The sequence below is a fragment of the Nannospalax galili genome, unplaced genomic scaffold, assembly GCF_000622305.1.
Source record: "Nannospalax galili isolate Female #2095 unplaced genomic scaffold, S.galili_v1.0 scaffold637, whole genome shotgun sequence".
NCBI classification, from domain to species: Eukaryota; Metazoa; Chordata; class Mammalia; order Rodentia; family Spalacidae; genus Nannospalax; species Nannospalax galili.
This window is the reverse complement of record NW_008340411.1, coordinates 111,235-135,951: the sequence shown is the minus strand read 5'-3', so window position 1 is coordinate 135,951 and position 24,717 is coordinate 111,235. Positions and strand designations below refer to the sequence as shown.

At 42.0% G+C, this 24,717-nt stretch overlaps 1 protein-coding gene across 1 annotated transcript in view; it reads right to left on the bottom strand.

Annotated features, from left to right (window-relative positions):
- Positions 1-201: 201 nt before the first annotated feature.
- Positions 202-24,717, bottom strand: part of Cdk15 (cyclin dependent kinase 15) — a 117,060-nt gene continuing 92,544 nt past the window's right edge. The window contains exons 11-14 of the mRNA XM_008835448.3: positions 22,349-22,397; positions 17,892-18,031; positions 4,844-4,985; positions 202-2,355 (exon numbers count right to left, since the gene is read on the bottom strand). Of these exons, the coding sequence (XP_008833670.1) occupies positions 4,876-4,985; positions 17,892-18,031; positions 22,349-22,397 (299 nt within the window). The 3' untranslated portion in view covers positions 202-2,355; positions 4,844-4,875. The remainder of the gene's footprint in view (positions 2,356-4,843; positions 4,986-17,891; positions 18,032-22,348; positions 22,398-24,717) is intronic.

The following is a 24,717-nucleotide window of genomic DNA, read 5'->3' as shown; positions in this document are numbered from 1 at the left end:
TAAAATCTAAAAAAGTCAAGTGTACTATCAAAAGCGTCAACAAAAACATAGGAAGAAATAAAATTGACATCACCATAAATGCTTATTTTAAAGAGTCAAGGAATGAAGGAAGATTTGAATAATGTTTTAGAGTTTACATAATTTTTATTAAGCATTCCAATAGGCAAATCTATTAAAGGAGAAAAATGAACAAAGCGCAAACATAATTTATATTCCATTTATAATTAAAGAGGGTAATTTTTAAAATTTGGACTTAAAAATCTTTTCTTAGAAAATAAAATGACTCTACCTATTCTTTCAACAACAGGATCTTCCAAGAATTCCAAATATAACTCGTCCACAGCTGTTCATAGGTCATTTCAAGAATCTGAGCGATCAGCTGTTCTGGCTTCCAGTATAGGAATCTCTGCTACAGCTTTTCATATCTTCAGTGAGGCAGAGGAAGCCCACCACTTTTGTGGGAACTCCATTCTATATTCATGGGCAAGTGAACTGGTTCAGAGATTCTTCCTGCACCACCTAATTAGCAACTGTGAGCTCTTAGTCTGCTAATTCTGCAGTTGCCCAGTGGAGGGTCAGCCCCTTTGCTTTGTGACAGCCTTCTACCCACTGGAAGGAGTTTCATTGGCTCCTGGGTTTTCTCTGGTAGCAGCTGTCCCTCCCTGTGATTTGTCCCACATATTTTGTTCTTCTTGGAAGTCCCCTTTGGGGCATGCAGCAGAGTTGGAGGTGTGTTGGGGAAAGCATTGGCTTTCAGGACAGAGTTTGTGCATCAATTCCTAGCTATTTATATTTGATTCTTGATGTTCTTCTCTGTAAACTGGTGACTAACTGAACCTATGTCTTAGTAGTGTAAAGATTATGCAAGATTAAATCTACAAACTAATAATATGTGGAGTTGAGCATTATAATTTAAATGCGTTCTGATCAGAAGAGAGTAAACTATTTTTCTTCTCGTTGGACATGTCTTTCATGTATGTAGCCTGAAAAGATTAGCATGATATATCGGAGGCAGCTAGAGTATATTATTAATTCACATTGTACTTAAAAGTGCCAATTTCCACTAAGTCACAGCCTTACTTAAGTTCTGGCATTTTAAGCCCAATGCATAAGAGTTTAAATCAGATAAAATGTGACAGGAATAAGTGCTGTTTTGACTTGCTGCTCATTAGTTTCTAGCCTGGTCTGAATCCTTTGAATCATGATCAGTAGTGGTATAGTCTATAAATGTGATAGGGATGTGGTTATTGGAAAGCTCACAGGCACTAGACACAGTCAGACCAGAAATTTTCATTTGAACTTGGCATACTGCCATAGAGGAGTTACTTAACATTATTGAGTCTCAGTTTCCATTTTTGTAAAGTGGATAATAGTAGTACCTATTTCAGTGAGTTGTATGAGTAAGTTATATATCGTCTCTGATTTTATCCAAGCACTTAATAAAAATCCTTGACCAGAACAGGACTCAAGTCTGAGCCCTGGACCCTAATGGCTTTCGTCTAGCTTGAATAAGAACTGTTCATTGTGCATACTGCCTACCAGCCCCATCACCCAGCCCATGCTGTTTTATCCTGTGAGAATATGTAGATAGGCTTTTTCCAATTCCTTGCTAATATGCACAAAGGCGGATTTCTTTGGACTATCCAAATGCATTTTTCCCTTCTTTCATCTCAGATACTGGGTGGACAGTTCTCGTTTTTTTTTTTTAATTTTCTTAATTGGTTCCTCCCTCTTCTTCTAAAGGATACACAGTGTTCTCTGGTTTCTAGGCTACTATATTTCCTGAGATGATGCCTAGATGAAATAATTTGAGTTTCTCTGGCTTCTTTCAGAAGTCATTGTAAAAAGTGGTGCCTGTGTTAGTGGAGACAGATCTCCTACTGAGGGTTGTATGTGTGTCTTTCTATGTCTGGTGGTGCAACGGGGCTTGAGTTACATCTTTGGAACTCTCATGTCTCCACCATCCAATGGGAACGTTGGTTCCTCATCACATCTGCCGTCACCACAGACAATTAAGATTCAGTATCAGGAGATAGTTTGAAATTCAGTTCAAACTCCTAAAATCCGGGTAGAGTGGTGATATATTCTGATAACCTAGCGAGGGAAGGAAGAAGCATCTGAGGAGTCCTAAGCATCACAGAGTCCTAAGCCAAGTCTATTTGTTGACAAGTTGATCCAAGAGACCATCTTCTGTGGAGACCTCTCTAAACCAGACTAATCCTCTCTTCACCACAGAAGTCTTTTGGTTGAAGAAAATTTTAAATGAACACAAGCATGACAGGCCACAAGTACCAGCTCTGGTTCCAGATTCTTTCATGTCTCTCCTCCAATCTGTCCTGTTGAGAAATTGACCTTCTGGCCCAGGAAATTATCAAAATGGTTAAAACTGTTCAGAAACTCTCTTCTCAGACTATCTTTGTGCCTGATTTTTTTAAGACAATGATAATAGTAATAACCTTCCTTCACTTTTTCTTTGTGTATATAATATTTAATATTATATATAATATTATATAAATATAATATTTAACATGTTATATAATATATAACATAGGGGAGAGGATAAAGTCTCTGGTCCAGTATAGAACTGGACACAAACTTCTTAGTAAGTCAAAGCAAATGAGACAGCATGAATGGGGTCCTGAAAGGAACTGAAGAGTAAATAAAGTCAAAACAATGAACAAGAGAAAACAGATTGAATAAAGAAAACTCATTAAACGACATTTCTAAGTTCCTGATGGAATGAAACATTTGGGTTAAAAAGGTAATGATAAAGGATTTGAGAAGCATTATTTTCTCCATCGTAAGAACTAGGAAAGCTTCAAACACAATCAAAATCTGAGTTTATAAACTATAGTTGCAACTCACCATACCAAGCTTTTAAGTAGCATCAAAAGTGCCTGTGATGGTGCCTGATATATGGTATACACCAAGTAAACTTTAGCTCCTTTCTGTTTCTTTGTGGTAGACCAGTATCTATAGCTATATATATTTAAATGCTTGAAACTGATATTTTTTTGAGACTCTATCAAGAGTTTTAATTTTGAGGAACTAATGCCAGTTACCAAGTCCTAATGCCCCAATTTACATTTTTACTCTCTTGAAAAATGAATATTTTAACATAAATCCAATTCAGTGGAAAAGATTTACAGGCCCCCAGTGTCCATGTGATTATAGCTTTTAGTCCCTTTAACTCTAGCACTCTCCAATTTTATGGATCCCAAGCCATTTATTAAACAGTTTAATTGCTCCAGCATTTCCCTCTTGTGATTCATCCTCTACAGGTCTTATCTCTATGTTAGTACAGAGGCCTAGGGACATGTGGTTACTCCAACAGAGGCTAGATCTGCATCTTCCCTTCTTCCATTGCTGGCATGGAGCTTCATATACTATATCTAATTGATTTTCTGTTGTGACCAATTTTATGTCTATAGGTAGCTTCTTTGTGGAAGTCCTCTGTAGATCCTAAAAGCAGGGTTTTCTCCCTCCCTTCTGGCTGCTTAAGGAGAATAAAGTTCATTACAACAACAGAAATAATAGGAGTGGGAACATCATGGCCATTTTCATTAGTCTTTTCATTGATAGGCCTAGGGATTGTGTGCTTGCCTATGTGCTAAGCCCTGGGTTCAAATCCCCAGCACAAAAAAGAATTAGCATCTTTGATAATGTTATGGAGGGCTAACTTCACTTCAGAGCTTGCAGTTAAAGTTCATTTGGCTCTCGACTAGCTAGTTTGAAATGGTATAAACAGAAAAACACTGTGTGGAGGATGCTGTATAATTGCATTGACAATTGTATTTCCAATTGTATATTGTGAAAATACAAACTTAAGTGTTTCATAAACTGCTCTAGGGAGCAGTCTGTAATTCTAATCTTCCCTATTATTTGAAGACAAATCATTGCTGAAGAGTTGGAAGGCAGACATCCTTGATATATAGACACCTTTAAATGGTGACAGAGATGGAGATCCAAGAGAAAACCTCAAAGAGCTGGAAAATGCCATGTGACACTGGAGCACACGTGTAGGGAGTGTGTCACTGGTTACCATCTAGGAGGCACAACCAATTCATGGTTGGCAACTAGGTGGCCAAATCATATATAGGGTTGTGGTTGAGAATGCAGCCAGGGTCACCTGGCTGACCCTACACATGGTTTCACTTTGACTCCTCTGTCTAGGTTACTGTCTCTTTTACCTATCACAGAAGGCTCAGTGTTCCTCGGTGAACATGGGAAGTGTTCCTGTGACATGAAGGAGTATCTATACTATGGTGGCTTTGGGGACACACCATCTGGGTTCTGTGCCTGCTAGGAGAACTTCTTTTAGGGTAGGGTGGGTTTGGGAAAAATCTACCATAGTACCCTTTACTCCTTGAAGATAATTTACCACTAAGATGGCAAAATATCTTGGCTGAGCAGGAATGGTGTCAGTTCACACTGAGTATCCTGCATCCCAGGAAACCTCTCAACCCTTGGGAAAACTGGGACCGTTGATCACCCTTATCTCTCTGATGTACCATGTGAGTTGACAATGAGATCTATCTAGTTAAAGGAAAACAGTGTCATTCTAACCCACTCTTGCACCCGTGTTGGCAGATGGTCCTCACAAGGATCTGTAAGCTTTAACTTAGCAGTCTGCCACAGCTCGAGGAGCAGGAGAGATGGGAGAGATGTATACTGCCATCATTTTTCTGGCTTAGGAAATGGGGGTCTGAAGAGGCTGCCAGGCCACCTGTCCGTATAGGTGGGGATAGCATGCTAGACCCAGGACAGAGGAGAACAGTGTTCTCTGCACCTGGCAGCAATTCTTGTTGGTTCTGGTCATGGTCTGGCTGCTGGGATCACTTACCTGCGAGGATCTCGGTGACTTTACCCTTCTTTTCACCAGCATTTGCTAAACCAGGCTGGGTGATGACCCTTCTGGCAGGAGGTGAAAAGGTCACACATTTCTGGCTTCAGCCTCACTCCTGAAACTGTAAACAAAGACTTCTCTGTAAAGAGGAAAAGAGAAAAGCACCAATATATCATTTCCCAAGATCTTTCAAGATGTTTGCCATAATATCTGTTACCCAAACAGGTAGACTTATTTACTAATAATTTCTACTGACTCAGAGGTGACTCACGAATCTACAATAGTTGTCAAGTGCTTCCTATTTAATTCAGGTCCCTGCATATTTATTCAATAAACACTAGTGGATGAAGTTGGGGAGGATTGCAGACAACAAGGATGAGCATTGAGCATCCTGGTGGCCTAGATACGCTCTGCAAAGATTTAAAGACTGTCAGATACATTAGGCTCTAAAGAGAGACTAAATAGACTCTAAGACACAACTTTCATAAATTAGGAAAAAACATCTAGATAAATGCTTCTCCACTTACTCTAGGGTTATATTGTGATTGACCCATTATTATAAGTCTTTGGGTTCAATCCCCAGCATGAAAGAAAGAAGATAGATATCATCCGGATGTGGTGACACACACCTTTAATCCCAGCACTCAGGAAGCAAAGGCAGGTGGATCTCTGGGAGATTTGGGCCAGCCTGGTCTACATAGTGAGTTCCAGGCCATCTGGGGCTATAGAGAGATCCTGTCTCAAAAAAAGGTATAGATATCATAAATCAAAAATGCATTTAATAAAACCCTGTCTCAAAACAATAACAACAAAAAAGCATTTGATACATCTAACTTACTGAATATCTTAACTTAGCAACATAGTACGCTGTAGAGCATTGGTTGTTTCCCCTTGTGACTGTGGGACTGGGAACACAGAAGCAATCTTCCCCTGCCCACTGTGGAAAGATGGAGAGAGGGAGAGAGGGAAAGAAGGAGAGAGAGAGAGAGAGAGAGAGAGAGAGAGAGAGAGAGACCATGAAAAGATCAAAATTTGAAATATAATCATCTCTTGGCTCCTGGTTCAGGACTGCAGTGTATACAAAAGGATGTTAAGTCCTTTATATGAAATGGCACAGTACTTGCATATAATGCTCTCCTATATCCTTTAAATCATCTCTAGGTTACTTATCACATTAATAAAGTCTCACATTATGTAAACGGTTGTTGCCTGCATTTTAAAGGAAATAATGACAAGAAAAAAATTAGTCTATGTTTGACACAGACACAATTTCCTCTCCTGAATATGTGAGGTTGGCTGAATCTAAAATGATGGATCCCACAGTCATGGCCTTGGGCATGGTTTCTATTGAATGCATATGACTTTCACACTATCACAAAGTCAAAATACTCTTAAACCTTATCCATCAGAGATAGTTCGTATGTGATTAGTTGAGCATCCTGGCAGCTTGCAGTTCCACCGGGGCCTGTGTTTATTAAACACCTGCTGTTTCTGAGCACACTTTCCAGAGCTGTGGGCCAAGTTCTTCAAAAGTTAACACTGACTTAAGGGGCTAATTAGCATGAGAGGAAAGCAAAACTTCCCAGAAGATTACTGTAAAGTTTTTAAAAAGTGGATATATGCAAAACACCTGTGACGTTCATGATATACAATATGATTTTAAACAAACAGTCATCGCCTCGGTTGTTGTGAACATTAGCATAAGAGAGGCGGGGGCCATAGGTCACCACAGCACGGGCACAGAACTTGCTCAGGGCATCCTTTCCACTTAGGTATTCCAGACTCACAGTCTGCACCAACCTGGGCTGCTCAAAACACCTCACAATTTAACAAAGACAAAACCCCTCTATGTCTGATTTGCCAAAGGCATAAAATGTCTTAATGATAGTTTGCCTGAAGCTGTTCACACCCAAAGGAAAGAAACAGCCTTCAAGGTTGACCCTGCCTTGTTGGGGCGGGACTTCATTGCTTCAGTGCTGTGGTTCTGACTTTTATAGATGTGCTGGGCTGGAATTGGTGACACAAAGTTTTGCTGAAATGCATGAGACAATAGCACAGCGATGCTGTAAGCTGTCCTTTGTACTAGACTTTCTTTTAGCTCATGTTATAGCTTAAGCAGTTAAACAAATAAACAGCGTGTACATTTCGCAGATGACTGAGTCACTCAAATTCACGCTGACTTAGGAGCTTGTCTCAAGGAGAGGTCTCTGAAAAGCTGGGATTTCCCCTGAGGCTTCCTTACCCTCAAAAGCAGGGGTAGGTGAGGTAGAGAGAGAGAGAGAGAGAGAGAGAGAGAGAGAGAGAGAGACTAGTTAATCAAAAGGATTCCAATTTGATTGTGGACTGCCAGACTCTCCTTCCTAACTCATAGTAAAAGAAAATGAAAAAGAGGGGGAAGAAAAAGAGAAAAGGAAAGAAAAGGGACAGGCTGCAGGGCGGCACTCCTCTGCAGTCTCACCGAGGCAAGCCCTTCCACACTGGTGACTGCTCATTAGCTTACTGAATCTGACAGCATAATTATCACAGCTGCTTTGCGGCGTAGAATAAATAAATACGAAAGTGGGTGTTTAAAAATTTTTTGAGAAGAGAAATGCAGTCATCTAGACTGTCAGTAGGACAAGTTTATTTAAAACTTTTAGATTCTTATGTATTTAGATAATTTCAGAATGAGATAATGAGATAGTTGTCTTTCAGTCTAATTGAGTTCCTAAGCTCCTGGCAGTTGGCTGTCACCCCTTTCAAACTTTCCTTTAACTTTCTTCCTTTAGAAATCTGATCCTGGTGTCTCCATTTACTCTTCCTACACTGATAACCTGGGGAAGGCCTGTGCACTAGAGTGCAGCAGAAAGTGAATTAATGGGATTGAAGGGCTAAATAACCTTTCACAGGAAACAAGATAATCAAATCTTGCTTACTTGTCTGTACCAGCTAAAAGAGAAAGCACAAATTACAAAGAGCTTGGACATTAAACCAGCCTTTCAGAATGTGCCTGCCCTTTCCCTCGTCACGTGGTTGTTGCACTACTCTCACACATCATCAATCCATCAGCTAGAACTGCTTAGCGTGTGTAATTATTCAGAGTGCACACTACTGCATAAGGAGGCCGCAATTTTAGCTCATATGTATGTATGGGGGCTTCGTATCTTCAAAGCCCAAAGGATCACACAGTACCTTAAACTGAAGTTGCTAACTAACTCAGAGTGCACTTATGACTCAGACTAGGGGCACAGTACATATGCATTCCCATTAAGGCAGATGATCTTTCCTTTTAAAATTAATTAGTGCCTATTTAGCTTTTCCTCTCCCTCTTGCATCTCATTTTCCTTGGACCACACTTATATGAGCCCTTGTAGTCAGTGAGCTAAAGGGCTATACAAACTTCAGTTCAATCTGGAGTAAAAGAAACTAGTGCCAACCCACTGTGCAGATGGAAAAAATTCAGGTGCATGAAGGCCAGTAATGAATCTGGTCCAGGGGGAAAGGAAAAAAGAAGAGGAAAAAAGCATAGATCTTTAAGTCTCCATCCAGAGCTCAGAGCCCTCATACCATTTTGTCTTAATCTTTTAAACAAAAAATTTGATATAGTCAACCTTAAAACTTTGAGAAGGAGAGGAAGTGGTCTATAATCCTCTAAACTAGAAGAATATTTGTGCCTTATTTTATTAATTATTATTATTATTATTGATTTTTTGAGACAGGGTCTCAATATGTAGTCCTGGCTGGTACGGAACTGGCTATGTAGACTAGGCTGGCCTCAAAGTCATAGAGACCCACTTGCCTCTGCCTTTTGAGAGCTGGATTAAAGGTTTGTGCCACTATGCCCAGTGAATTTTTTAAATTTTTGTATATTACCAATTTTGTTTGTAGAATGCAAATAACTTTCATAAGTAGATTATGTCATTTTATATTTTAGTTTCTATTTTCTTCTCTCCTTTCCCCTTTTTAGTCCTCCCTTCCTCTCTCCCTTCTGTTTTGAAGATGGTACTGCTGTGTGACCCAGGCTTTCCTTAACTCATGATCTTCCTGCTTCAGCCTCTTAAATGCTGAGATTACGATGGAGTGCACCTATAACCTGTGCCTGACTCTCTGGTTTCTTGTAGTTCATGTCCTCACACACTGTCATCATACAGCACATTTCTGTTAAGAGTTTTAAACGGTGTCATAGCACTGTGTGCTCAGTTGACATCAACATCTGTCCAATCTGTTCTCTAGTGTTCTAGATTTAAGTTGTTAAATTGTTTTTTATTTTTATTTTTAACTTTCAAATTATTATAGCTACCACATTTGCATTCGTCTAGGTTTTATTTTGCTGCTTTTTAACTGACTCAATTGTTTCATCAGATAATTTCCAGGAACAAAAGTACATTGATGAAAAATATGAGTCGTTATTTGTGTGGCTCCTGATGTGTAAGGCTCTGTGAATCTGAAATGGATGGAAGCATAGTCACCCTAATTTATACTCCCACCAGCAGAGAAGTGTTTTAGTACAAGCTTACCAGCACTGGGAGTCATCAGGCTAAGGGAAAAAGTCGCCAGCTTAGTGTCGTTTGGATTTGTCCAACCCCAGAGAGTCTATAATCACACGTGTTGGTATGTTCTTTTTGTTTCTCTTTGTGCAAATTGCTATTTTATGCCTTTCCCCATTTTTCATTTGATTCTGAATGTGTTTCCTATAAAACCGAGTTACAGAGTGAAAGAAAAGCAGTAACCACCATTGAGTAAGAAATCTTAAGACCCAAGGGTGAGTGTGGATGTTATAAAAAGAAAAGCAAGAGGGCAAAAAAGAGCAGATACTAGGATCAGATTGCGTTGGGGATGGGGTCAGTGGTGCTGGGCTATGGATTTCTGTGAGATATGAAACTGAGCTCTCAACTGTGAGGAATTAAACATGTTACTTGGGGACAAGTGGAACCCTCCCCAGAAAGGCTTTAAAATAAATATAGAGCAGCAGAAAGGGCATGCACTGGGAGAGAAGGTCTGACTCTAAGCCAGTTTCCCTCTGGCGTTCCCAAGAGGTCTGCATCAGCAGTATGAGTGGGGAAGAGACGGAAGCTGGAAGTCTCAGGTGAAGTCAAGTTTTGGCTCGGCCACTTAGAGCTGTGTCACTTCAAGTAATTGGCCAATCTCAATCCCAAGGTTCTTTCATTTATTTATTTATTTATTTATTTTTTGTTTGAGACAAGGTCTTGGTAAATAGCCCAGGTTGGCCTTGAACTCACAATCTTCCTACCTCAGTCTCCTGAGTGCTGAGATCACAGGAACGTACCACCACATCCTGGCAGTCCCAATTTCCTATTTTCTAATCTGTAATATGAGGATTCTAATTCCAGCCTAGGTTGAATAAGACTTTATTTAAAGCACGTAGATGCTTAATGGAGGCAGCTACTACCATTCTTCCTGGGTGTCAGTGATATGTCTTTGTAATAAACATGTAGAATAAGCAGTCTCTAGACTCCTTTCCCATGCTTTCCCTTGCTTTTTCATGAATGGTTTATCTTTACTTGGCAATTCTTTCAGCTTGTAATGCTAGCAAATTTAACCAATTTAAAGACTTGGCAGGGTTGAGAGACTTGGTTGATGCAGGCACCTCTTAGCAACATAAATCTGTGCAACACTATAACTCACACCTCCACCCAAGTTCTCCCCTAATGTATTGGAATGAGTTAGAACAACTTTAAATGAGGAAATGATTAAATGTGTGTTATGATAGACATTTCTTCATTTGCTTTTTTCCTTTCAAAAATTTTTTATTAAATTTATTAATTTTATGTATATGTATATGGGGGAGTGTGAGGGTGTGTGTGTGTGCCTGCCATGGCACACATGTGGAGGTCAGAGGACAACTTGAAGGAATCAAGTCTCTCCTTCCACCATGTGGGTCCCAGGAATTGAACTCAGGTTGTCAGGCTTGGTGGCAAGCACCTTGACCCATTGAAGCATCTTGTTAGGCCTTAATTTGCTCTTTAAAAATTTTTTTAAAATTTATTTAATTTTTGTGTATACTGGACTGTATTTGTGTACAGCACCTATATGCAGGTGGTTGTGAGCCACCATGTGGGTGTTGGGAACTGAATCTGGGTTCTCTGGAAGAGCAGCAAGTACTCTTAACCACTGAGCCATATCTCCAGCCCCTTAATTTGCTTCTTAATTTATGGTTTTTAAATATTAATAGATTATTTAAGAAGTGCAGTTCTGGGGAGGCAGAGATGGGAGGATTCTTGGGGCTTTCTAGTCAGCCAGTCTAACTTAATTGATGAAGGTTCAGTCCCAGTGAGAGACCCTGGCTCAAAAAACAAGGTAAATAGCCATCCTGAGGAACAACACATCTCTACACACCTGTACACACACACAGACACACAACAACAACAATAATAAATACAGGTGGAAAGAATGGTCCATGTTACAAACTCCTAGAGGCAGCATAACATAAAGAAACCTGGCTTAGGGCCTGCCGTGGTGGCACGCAGGTATGATCCTAGCACTCAGGAGATTGAGGCAGGAAGATGACCCACAAGTTTGAGGCCAATACAGTTTAAATAGTGATGTCCAGGCTAGCCAAAGGTACACAGAAAAACCTTATTTCAGAAAACAAACCAAAACAAAAATAAATAAATAAATAAATAAATAAACACACAAAGAGGACACCTGGCTTAGAATCTTTCTTCCTCTCCTCTACCATCCCCAGTCCCTGAAACCTGGGCTCAAAAATATTCTGGTTAAACTTTGAGTAAACCAGACAACAAAAGCAATAAACAGAAACAGTTTGAAATCATATAGCATACAGAGCCAAACCAAGCTCCATCCATGCTTGTTTAAAATATTTAAATCATTACAAGAACATATATGGTGATAGAAGCAAAAACTGGTGCATAGGTTTCAAGATCATGCTACTATTATTAAAAGAAGATGACGCCAGAATGGCAGTGAATAATATTACAAGGAACATGACGGCTGTAGGCATAGCTCAGTTAGTACAGTACTTACCTAGCATGCACAAACCCTGCCTGGGTTTAATCCCCAGCACCTCATAAACTGAGTGTGGTGGTGCTTGCCTCTAATCCCAACACTCAGAAGGTAGGAACAGGAGAATCAGAAATTCAAGGTCATTCCCAGTTACATAGTGAATTCAAGGCCAGCCTGGGATACATATAACCTTGTCCAGAAAAAAAAAAAAAAAGAACATGGCATTTCTTTCCTTCAATGCCCTTTGGTACTGACCATCTAGACTCATCATCTTTATTTTCATCTTTCTTTTTTTTTTAGTGTGTGTGTGTACGTATGTGTGTGTGGTATGATGTATATACCCATGTGTACACAGAGGCCAGAGGAAGATGTTAGGTGTCCCGCTCTATTGCTCTCTACCTTATTTTTTGAGGCAGGGTCTCTCATTGAACCTGAAGCTTTCAGCTGGACTGGCTGGCCAGCAAGCTCCCAGGACTCAGCTCAATGCTCCTCAGTGCTGGAGTTACAAGAACACACAGCCACGCCTCACTTCTATGTGGGTGCTGGGGGTTTGAACTCAGGTCCTGAAGCTTGTACAGAAAGCACTCTTGCACACCGGGCCACCCTCCCCCCTACTCCTCATCATCATTCAAGGTCCTCAGGACAGTTATCCTGGATCTCTACAGTGTTAATCTCACCTCTGAACACTCAGAGCACTTTACATATCTTACCTGATCTGTACTGTTTTACATAACAGTAGAATTTCCTTAAGGACTGTAAGCTCTTTGAGGATAAAGGCCATGAGTAATTCATTTTTATGTTCTTCAACATCACACTTAATAGACATTTGGTAGATCTTTGATGAATGAACTAGAACAAAATTTGCCCACTATATTAGAAACCTGACTCCATGCTAGATCCAGATCTTGTAGATAAGTAAAACAATTGGAGGAAATTCAGAATAAAACAATAAAACCCAATGACTAAACAAGTGGGGAGAAACAATCTATATTTGGGGGCGAAGGAGTTAACCTTAGGAGTCAACCTGAGGCTAAGGCTATGTGGTAGAGCACTTGTGAAATCCTAGGTTCAATTCCTAGTATAGAAAGAAAGAAAGAACAAAAGAAAGAAAGAAAGAAAGAAAGAAGAAAGAAAGAAAGAAGAAAGAAAAGAAGAAAGGAAGGAAGGAGCTGGAGACATAGCTCAGTAAGTAAAGTACTTGCTATGCAATCATGTGGACCTCAGTTTGAGCCTCAGCACCCACAAAAAAGCATGGTGGCCTGTGCTTGTAATACTAACACTAAAGGGGTATAGATAGGTTGATCTTTGGGACATGAGTGCCAGTCAACCTACTTAATTAGTGAGCCCCAGGTCTCAGTGCAAGATCCTGTCTCTGCTCTCAAAAGCCAAGTGGACAGCTCCTGAGGAATTACATGCAATGTTGACCTCTGGCCTCCACATGCCCCACCCCAAGGTACGGAGGAGGAGGAGGAGGAGGAGGAGGAGGAGGAGGGGGAGGAGGAGAGGAAGAAGAAGAGGAAGAAGAGAGAAAAGAAAAAGGAAGGAGAGACTAAAGAAGTGGCCTTTAGGAAGTAGTGTCATAGGGTCATCAAATGTATTAAAGACATGATGTTAAAAGAAGGCCTGAAATTCTTTTACTGGAGTGACAGTGAAACAAAATATGGCTCTGATTTTAATGGGGTGATACGAAGAGGCCTACCAAAGGGCTTTCAAAGTGGCAGTGGTGGTGGGAGAAAGGGCATAGGAAAATGCCATGGTTCTTCTTTCCTTACGCAGGGTGCAGCACATGGTTTCTACAAAACTATCTGTGAAACAGAAAGCTTTTAAGTTTCAAGATATATTTTTCTTTCCTAAGATGCTAAACTATTTTAAAGGAGAAGGGGAGGGGGGATTTAGTCCAGGAAGGAATGGTAGAGACTGGCTCAAACCTGGATTTGGATAGAAAATGAGACCAACAGAGAGAGAGAGAGAGAGAGAGAGAGAGAGAGAGAGAGAGAGAGAGAGAGAGAGAGAGAGGCCTTTGATGTCTTGACGATCAAGGACTATGGCTTAAGGACCAGACTCTTAAATCATGTGGCATTTACTGGCTGAGATACAAAATACTTTTTCTGGATCATTGTGTGTACTTCAAAATGGCAAGTTTCCAAAATCAGTCTTAACTTTCCAAGGACAGTGTTTGGAGGGCTTCCTGTAAGAATGGAGGGGAGCCATTTCTAGAAGGGACAGCATAATGATTTTCTAACCCCCAACCCCCCAAACATTAAATGGTGTTCCTTTCCCAGAGCCCAAGTTCATGCTGAGGGCATCCGGAATTAAGCAAAGAGGCTGAACCTGCAGCTAAGTTTAGAGAGCTGCCAAAGGCCTAATTTTAGGCCCTCACTGTCCCAGCTGATGGCCTGGCCACTGGCTCAGCCAGGAGGCCCGCAAGTGTGGCCGTGAGCCGGTGCAGGAGTGGGGAGAGCCGTTCCCTGGCCATCTGCAAAAGCAATTAGTTTGCCGATGGGTATGTTTTGAGAGGAACTACCGATAATTTCTCCTTCAGCAAATGTTTCTTCAGGTGTTCAATAGCCAAGGAGGGAAAATATCAGAGCTTGGCAGACATTCCCACAGGCTTACCCATTCTCATTATCACGCTTTTCTGTTGAACAGTGATCTCCAAATGGGAACTAACCCTGGAATTCCTCGGTTTTCATGGCAAATAACCCTTGATCAATTTCTTCTGGCTCTAAACTTACTGCCACGATTTAGAGAAAGTGTCGTTGGAGACTTGGCTTGATGAAAATTGGCATAGATGGATGAGAGCCATTATTTCACTTGTGGGGAATTTCTACACCAGGCTTCCGCCGGATTTAGGCTGTGCTTTGCTCACCATATATTTTCCACTTACAGGTTTCATGCTTTAATTGTCTTCTTCAGAGGGCAGACAATAAGAGCTGGCATCTTCCAGATCAAAGGGCAAACAGAATATATTTTAAAGTGACAACTCTGTTATCCTGTGACCAGAATAATAAACTGATGTAAATATAAGCTCCTCAACGATTCTGTACTGAAATGCTACCAGGGAGCAAAATCTCTTACCTAATTACAGTGGGAGACGCTTCTCACACATCACTCATGAGAACTCGTCTTATTTGTGCACAGTTATCAAGCCCGGGTCGGCCCACCTCAGTGATGGAGATTTTCCATTCCTGCAGGTTGGGAGCTGGGCTTACCCACTGGGGTTCTCTGTCTTCAAAGCAGGTTGTTAACAAAGGCTCTTTGCCAGGGGCAATGAAAATTGGGCTGGCAGTGCCAGGCCTAGGGAATGCAGCCCTTAGTGGATGATGTGCCCTTGAAGGAGGTCACTGTTGTGAAGGGGCACACACTGGTCCCTGAGTGGCTTCCCTCCCTTTTCCTCTATTTTTCTCCTCAATTTTCCTGATAGCTTTGCTCTTTCTGTCTGCTTGCCTCACATCCTAATGTTGATCTGTCTGTGAATATTTCTACACCCACCCCAAGCACACATGCACACGCACATGCGTGCACGCACATACACACACAATCACATCCCCCCTTCCTCTGTCTCTTGGCGTTGGCCCTTTCATCTTCTCCCTCAGGGATTCGAGATGTCGCTGCAGGAAGTGCTTGTCCGCCAAGGCAGCAGCAGCAGAGCCCTGTGGCTTTGACAAACCTCATTTAATTGGGAGGAAGCCAGGAGAATTTGAAAGAACTGAAACATCCACGGACCTCCTTTTATCAGGCATAATTTAAACTCTGCATGGAAAAACCCCTATATGTATAAAGAAAAGTCAACTTTCCTCCTGCTGTGAGCGTTCCTCATCTCCCCCCAGCACAGGCAGGCTCCTGCAAGATTCCATCTTTTCATTTTTCTAAAAGTGTCAAAGTAGATTTGGGCTCAGTGGTGAGGTGAACAGAGAAGGAATACAGATTGCTCTTTCTCTCTTACTAGTGTGCATGCAAAAACAGACACAGAAACACAGACACAGACACAGACACAGACACAGACACAGACACACACACACACACACACACATACACACACACACACATACCAAAACTCTTTAGATGGTGTGTGTACCAGAGTCTATCTGTTAGTAGCTTTGCTTCAGATGATCCAGGAAGACTCAAACCCAAGTTCCTAACAACACATCAGTTTTGATGGTTATTACAGCTTCTTAATTAAAAAGCTGATGTCCAGAAAACTTTGAAGATCTCTAGCAGTTCTCAGCATGCAGAATAATAGACTCTGGAGGAGGCTAATGGGGGAAGGTTCTTTAAATAGACAGATGCAAATAGGTTTGTGTGCAACAAAACATGTACATGTATGGGATGTTTGGCATCCCAAACCCAGAGAACAAAGCTAAGAAGGAAGATCTTGGGCACAGGTAGGAAGGTGAAGACTAGGAAGGGAGAGGAGGTGGAAGGAAGGAATGAGTGAGTGAGAATTGTCTGCTGTGAAGCCTTTCATGTCACCCGTGTGCCCAAGCCAGTTCCTCATCTCCTTCCAAACTCCTCTTTGGATTCCTCTATCTCGCTTGAATTATCCTCATTTCTCCAAAGAATTGTCCTCAGCACAAGCAGTCTTCCGACATCTGCAGTTGATTACGCACAGATTTTAGCTGCTTCGATATGATTTGTGTTGATATATGCACGAGGGTGCCGTTTCCTCTTTTTCACCTTCTTTTCCTCCCTCTCCCTGAGATCCCCAAAGCCAAGGACAAGTTTCTCGTTTTCCTCCACTTTTTACAGCACTTCGTATGTTCTTGACACTTAATGGCAACTTAATAAATTCTAATATCTGACTCTCCTTACAGGGTTAAGTAAGACATTAACCTTTGTGTGATGATGGCTATTTTTAGAGATCTTTTTTAGTTTTTTTGGTGTTTTTGAGACAGGGTCTCCCTGTAGCCCCAGCTGGCCTGGAACTCACTATATAGACCAGGCTGGTCTTGAACTCACAGAGAGATCTGCCTGCCTCTGCCTCCCGGGTCCTGGGAGTAGAGGTGTGCGCCACCACACCTGGCTATTTTTAGAGATCTTAAGTGACTCACTTTCAAAATAAAACGCTTCAATAAGTCTCAAAGAGATTTGGACTGTTTCAGGACAATGTTTGGAACCCGGAGAAGCTGTGTTTACAAACCCTGGTGCTTTGGGCCAGGCTGTGACTATGCCTCTTGGGCAGTAGCTCTGTACCTCAGTGTACCCCACACTGCCTCCCACTTCACTCCCACCCCACTCCCCTCTTCTCAGGCTGAGCCCTAGGCCTTCCTGCTTAGCTTTCTTTTTTCTGGCTTAGGATTTGAAAAAAACTATTTGTTGTTGTTGTTGTTGTTGTTGAATGGTGGATATTTTCAAAGAAACCTCACCTAAGGATACGCTCTCTTGCCCACCCTCAACAGCCCAGACCCTGACCGCACAGCCCACACCCTTGGTGAAGCTCTTCCTGGCGGGGTTCGTAGAAACATGAGGAGAGTTTCTGCCATGTGACCCCTCAGCGGATTTTCAGTTTTGGAGGATGACTTCAGGCCCAGGCAGCAAAGACTGGTTTCAGGGTAATCTGTGTTTGCAGTGGGCAGCCAGCCTGAAAGGAGGCTTCCCTTCCCCCAGTGCCCCACCTCCAAGCTTCCTTCTGCAGCATCCTGTTACCAATCAAGAAAGGCCCAGCTCTCCTTCCTGACATATCCATGTCACCTATCATCTTACTTTCCATGGAAGAGAGAAGGGGCTTGTTAGAAACCTTGGTTTTGCTTCTCCTGGCAGATGATAGCTAAAGCAAACAACTCAGAGGCAACTTTCATCTCTGCCAATTTCTAAGTGTACGCTTGGGTGTGGGAAAGGTTTGCATCATTACAAGAAGGCCCTTGTCACCTCTCCCCATGAGCACCTCGGAACTTTAGAGACTTGTGCAAAGCTCAGGTAAGACTGGATCTCAACTTGCTTCCTGAAGACAAATTAATCTCTGACTTCACTTTTGGGGGCAAATTCTATGATTCTCCAGTGTTGAAGGAAAATACTTGAGACACTGAGACTTAATTCACACACACACACACACACGAACAAACACCCACACAAATCCACTCACCATCAGGAAGCTGGTACAGTTGGGATGGGAGGACACTAAAATAATCATGAACCAGGGCTTCCTGGGCTGAGACACGGTCCCTAGGGAAGCCTTTTAGCATCTGGGAGGCCAAGTCTTCTGCTTCAGGAACCCCACCCAGCCTGGAAAAGTGGAAGAAAGAAAGTAAGTTTCTCCAGAGGTCACTGTTTTGAAAGATAAAGAGGAAAAACAAAAGGTAAAGAAAAGGAGATGGCTAGGAGGAACATAACGTCTCAAATAGAACTTTCCTGGGCTCAGCAAAATGGGTGGCAAGGGAAAAACAAAGAACAAAAAACTGCTACCTAAACTTATACCTGTCTATTACTAAGATGAAGGGAGAAGATGTCAGCCTCTGTCATGTAGCTCCCTGCCTTCCTCATGTCACTGGGTACCATGTGCACATAAAGGACATAGAATTGTAATTATAGAAGCAGAAACATATTATCAAGTTTTCTTCTTGGAAGGACACACAAGCCCAGCCAAGCAGAAAGGCCTGTTTGGCACTATGTTCCGGACTCTGGATGCCCAAAGCAGCAAACATGGTGTTCTGGGGGTGGGAGGGAAGCTTCGGTAGAAATCCCATTATTAACAGTGTCCCTGAAGCTCAGCTCCAGGTTATTAGCTAAGAAAAAGTCTTGGTTCCTCTTGAGCTGAAGCTGAGCAGAGCAAGTTAAGCACCCAAATAGCAGAAAGGATTTTCTCAAGTTCTCAAGTCAACTTTATGTTGATTTAGATATTTAGAGATGAACAAATGCATGTACTAAGCAACTATTATGCGCTATCAAGTGGTTGGCTCTGGGAGGTATGAGGCAAAACTGACTCTTGGCACCCTAGTCTAGTATAGTTTGAGCACTCACCAAATTATCATACAAATGCATGGATTCATCTGTGTATAAAAAGGCTCTCCTCGAGCCAGGCGTGGTGGCACATGCCTTTAATCCCAGCACTTGGGAGGCAGAGGCAGGCAGATCTCTGTGAGTTTGAGGCCAGCCTGGTCTACATAGTGAGTTCCAGGACAGCTGGGGCTACAGGGAGACCTTGTCTCAAAAAGAAACCCCCCGCATAAAAAACAAACAAAAAACAAAACCGGCTCTCCTCTGGTTGGAAGGTTTGTGTTTTTAAAAACTATTCAGATATTGAAATTTAACAAGGTGGGGGTGTTAGACGATGTGGCCTTTGGGGGTGTGTGTAATTAGGCTATGGGGAAGAGGCCTTCATGATGGGGTCAATATTTTCATCAAAGGAGCTTGAGGGAACCCCTTTGCTCCTTCTACCATATGAAGACATACCAAGAAGTTACCATTTAAGAAGCACAGAGCCCTCACCTGACATCAAATCTGCTGGTGCCTTCATTTTAGATTTCTTAGCCTCCAGAACTATGAACAATAAATTTCTTGCTGATGATAACCTACCAAAAGTATATTGCCATAACAGACTGAATTATGTAGTCTAAAATAGTTTTGTTCTAAGAGCCCTGATCCCTGACCTAGATAAAGCAGGAGGAGGTCAGGGCTTATGTCTGACATTCCACCTTAAGCTGAATGGCCATGAATGAACCAATCAAACCAAACCTGGAGGGGCCTGCTTAATGTCAAAGCCACACACCAACACATAGAGGAAGCATGCAGCAAGCAGAAGCCCATCTCCTCTTGGGCATGCCACGGTGCAGGGATGGTGTAGGTCCTGCCCTCCAGTTGTAATTTGTCTAATTTTTGCATGAGATTTGCATAAGAAACTTTTGGCTATCTGATTCCCACGATATGAAACTATTTCTGCAAACAGGTTATTACTCCCTAACTCTAATTGTTTCATAGACAAGATAAAGAAGAAATTTGGAAATCCTAGGGTGGGGGCCTGCTCACTTGCTGTGGCCTGAAGGAGGACTGGCAGGTCTATTCTTTATCCAACATGTCCTGTCTAGATTTCGTGATTACATAAAACAGTATCTACTGACCCATCATTCAACACATGCAACATAAGGTTGTTCTCAGAGAAATGAGACAACAGTTTTAATTGCTTAGCATACCCTGGCACTGAGGGTTAAAAAATCTCCTCCCCACATTTTACCACTGACCTTCACAGTGAGGATGAAGCTGCTCACCATGAGCTCACCTGAGTACTTTGCTTTTCCCTGCATCCATAGAAAGAGAAAAGGGTAGGGATAGAGTGGCCACTTTTCTAATGCTCTAGCTTAGGACATGATAGACACTCACAATCAGAAACACTAGAAGCACTAGGAAGAAACAACATTAGAAAAGCTACCCTCAAATTTGCGTATCAGTCTAAAAAGTGAGTGTATACTCATAAACCCTGCCTTAAAAAGATCAGCATTAAACCCCAAGCAAAGCCCTGGGTCCTTTTCTAGGGTGCGCAATTATACTGCACCTCTGTAGGAATCACATAGAAAAGCTACCAGTACCTCTTTGTTTTTGAGACAGGGTCTTTCTATAGCCCCAACTCACCTGGCGCTTGCTACATAGATCAAGCTGTCTCTACCTCACAGAGATCTGCCTGCCTCTGCCTCCTGAGTGCTAAGATTAAAGGCGTGCACCATCATGCCCAGCACCTCAGCTATTCTTGACTTACACTTACCACTTACAACCTGAGTCCACTAACGATCTTGTATACCAGGTGAATTCTGGGCCTTCACCTACCTAGCTGGCTGACTCTAACCAGATTACCTAGTTTGAGCCTTAGTTCCTTCCTGTTTAACATGGGAATGCCACTTGTAAAAATGAATGTAATAATTTATGCAACTCCCTGCCAAGCACATTGTGGGTACATATCCTACCTAATGGCTTCTGCAGAGCCAAGAATTTTCTCACATGCTAATCTAGGCCAACTCTGTCCAACAGAACTTTCCCAAAAGTATGGAAATATGTTATTTCTCCTCTGTCCAATATGGTAAATATTGCCCATATGTGGCTGTTGAGCTCTGGGAATACAGATAGTACAACTGAACAATTGAGCTTTGAATTTAATTTAGAAATGTTTAAACTGAAATGCTTTTCGTGACTGATGGCTACTGTGTGAGCCCAGCTCCAGGTACTCCTTGCTCAAGGATCTGAGCAGAGAAACAGAGGGGTCTGAGCAAAGGCCAAGAGCAAAAGAATCGGGCAGAGGCAGTAAGTGATGTATAGTGAGGAAAGCCAGGTGATACTGAGAGAATTCAAGTCCTGTTCAGCCCTAAAAGAAAGGGATGGGTGGGAGGAAGAGGGACAGCAGGAAGCTGGTGGCAGAATTCTGACAGTGGTGACAGCAGCTGCATAAGAGTATTAAGGTGCTTTGTGGTTTGGAGTTTTAAAAAAGCCAAGAGTGAAATGAAAGAAAGCTTCAGGGCCGTATGGAAATTCAAATATCTCTAGCTAAGGGTTAGGGAGCCGTACTACGCTGGCAAGAGAAAGTTTGAGCATCTTGAAGGACCGATCAACAGCAGTTTCCTGGAGCATGCTTCCAAGATAATGGGCGGGGGTTCAGGTTATGTGGGGCTTTTGAAAATAAGAGTGGAGTATGTGGACATCTTGGGGAGCCCCATCTTTCCTAATAAAAGATCCCCTAGATGTCTGTGATTCTCTGCTTATTCTTTGTGCCCTGGTTTTCACCCTAGATAGTGGCTTTTAAAAACACGTGAACAGTATGTATGGAGCAATCAAACCACATTTGGTTAGATTAAACCACTCCCCACATTCAGAGACCGATGTTCAAATGTTCAGTTAGGATCTTGGCTGATCAAACTCTCTCCTTCTCCTCACCTGCGAGACTGTTTTCCTTTGACATCTGAGCTCATTTCTCCTGTCTCTGAGGTTTTCCTCACTGACCCTTTTGCCTCCTCACTGAAGCAAAAAGAACAGAGCTTCCACTAATTACTCTCAGATCAAATAATGCTGGTTATTGTAATTGGTCATTGTCCGAAAACACTGAGTTCTTCCCCTGGAGGCTGCCTGGCTCAGCATAGTTAGCTAGCTATTCCCGGAATGTCTCTATTATCTGTTTTACTTTGCAAAAGAAACTAGGGATTTGTTGAAAGCTGGTAATAAAAGTCTGCCCTGGTCTGAGCTGAGACCACATTGAGAGGGCCTGGGAAAGCATGACCTCCATGAATCAAGTTCCCCCTCCAATGGCCACTCAATGATGTTATTTGGTTTCTCTGTGTCAGAGAATAATAAACCCACTAGGTTTTCTTGCAGGCCAACACTCCCACTCTCAGGGCCTGGGGCATGACTGAGGGGCACAAAGCAATTTTAATGACCAAACTCAATGAAAATAAAATGGTTCATAGAGAAAAACTAACACCCTTGGTGGGGGGGGCTGCTCTCCCACAGGCATCTTTCTGGGGTTCCAATGGAGGTTCTGGGGGCTGTTGCTCAGTGTACTGAGGTTTGGGAAATTGTCTCTTCTCCCTGCCTAAAGTAAAGAGAACTTCCTAAAGTGGTGCTTACCTGTTCCAGAAAATCTGATGGCTTTGAGGCTTAGGCAATGGGAACCATTCTGGAAAGCACACAGAGACACATTAAACAACAAAAAACAACCCTCAATCCGTTGCCAAAAATATTATTAAAATTACAAATGTTCTTTTTGGCGTGGGGTAAGAGAGGATTTAAGAATCAGGCACGCTAACTGCTGATTCTTAAACCCTGTTCTCTGTATTTTTATGATTCAGTGAGATCATTATTATGGATGAATTTCTTGTACCCCAAATTCCCATGTTGAGGCCTAACTTCAGGTACCATACAATATGGAGATAGTCATGTCAAATATAATTAGTTAATGTGACATACTCATTAAGGTGGGTTCTAATACAATTTGAAGGACTGGAGAGGTAGCTTAGCAGTTAAGAACACTTGCTGCTTTTTGAGAGGACCCAGGTTTGAATTGGCAGCTAACAACCATCCTAACTCCAGTTCCAGGGGATCCAATGCCCTCTTCTGACCTCCATGGGCATTGCATGACATGGGTGCACTTACACACATGTAGGCATAACACTCATACACATAAAATAAAAATAATTTTTAAAGAAGTGACCTAATATAATTTGACTGATAGATTCATAAAAAGGGAAAATGTGGGTAAAGAGATATGTAATAGAAAAGATAACATGAAGAAATACAGAAGACAGACATCTATAAGCTAAGGAAGGACACCTGGCCTTACAGTCCTAAGAAAGTGCCAACCCTTTCAAACCCCATCCTCTTGAACTAGGAGACAATGCACTTTAGTTATTTGAGCTTCTTAGTTTGTGGTATTTTGCTATGACAGCCCTAGTCAACTAATACAGGTAAAATATTCAGTTGAGTCAACCAAAATTTATATAACACATACTGTGTGCAGAATGCATGCCGGGTGCTGGAAGGATACAAACAACATAAAAGAAACCTGACCCTCACTGAGCTTACTGTTCATTTGGGAGGATACAAGTATACACACAAAGCCATGTGACAAGCTGGGCATGGTGGCTCATCCCTGTAATCCCAGCAATATAGAGGATAAAGCAGGAGTACTGCCATGAGTTTGAGGCCAATCTGCCAGCCCAGCCTGAGCTAGAGGGTGAAATGTCTCAAATAAGCAAACAAATAAATGAACCAAAGCAAAGACAAAAAAACCCTACTATTACCACTACCACAACAAAAAAAGCATGTGACAAAATCTCAAAAAACTCAAAACTGGTAAAAAGTAAGGGGTGCTATTTTATATGCCACTTGTAGCAATTTCTGGGAACTGGAGAGATAGCTCAGGGGTTAAGGACACTGGTGGTTCTTGCAGAAGATGTGGGTTTGAATCCCAGCACCCACATGGCAGCTAACAACTGTCCATAACTCCAGTTCCAGGGATCCAATGCCCTCTTCTGTCCTCCGTGGGCATTGCCTGACACAGGTGTGCTTACATACATGCAGGCAATTCACACATACTCATAAAATAAAAATAAATAAAATAAAATAAAGTGATTTCTGGCTTAATAAGAAATCAAGTCCCTGGGTCTGCATGACCAGCAGGCCTCTCTCTGACCCACAGGCCTCTCTCTGAGACCAACCCAGTTCCTCAGTGCTGTCCCCAGGAGCCCTTGGGGCCTCGTCCTGCCCCATCTCTCTTTGCATCTCTGGGTGGCATGGCTACCAGCTGCCCTAGACCAGCATCTTTCCTGGGCCCTGCTCCCAGGCCAGTTCAACCCCCAAATTCCTGAGGCCAAAATCTTTCCTGGAGGGATCTAGACCTTAGAAGAAAGCCTGAGAACATCTGATCCTCATCTGACTTGGGCCTCTGAACTCCTGAAGACAAAAGCAATCTGGCCACTCCAATATAAATTCAAAAGAGAGAACCAGAAGCTTAGAGGAACCAGCTTTTCATGCCCAAAAAGTAAACCACAAAGACACATAAAGTTCACAAACAGAAGCAGACTTAAACTTGAAGGCCTGAGTCGCACACAAGAATCAGAAAGTACAAAAGAAATTCACATGTCAAAATCACAGAGAAAAAATAATAGCATGAAAAACCAAAATAACATATCCCCACCAAATACCAATAATCCTCTAGAGGAGTACAATGAGAACCCCCTAGATATAATGCAGGATAGGAACTCAAAAGAACAGTTATAAACATGATAAAAGAATTTAGTGAATTTAAAGAACACACAAACAAAGAAATCAAAGAACTGAAAGAAGATAGGGATAAACTTCTGAATGAATTCAGAAAAGAGCTAGAAATATTAAAGAATACTCAGGCTGAAATGAAGAAGGAAGTAAAACACTCAGTAAGCCAATTAGAAATAATAGGAGAAAGCCTCACCAATAGGATGAATGAAACAGAAAACAGA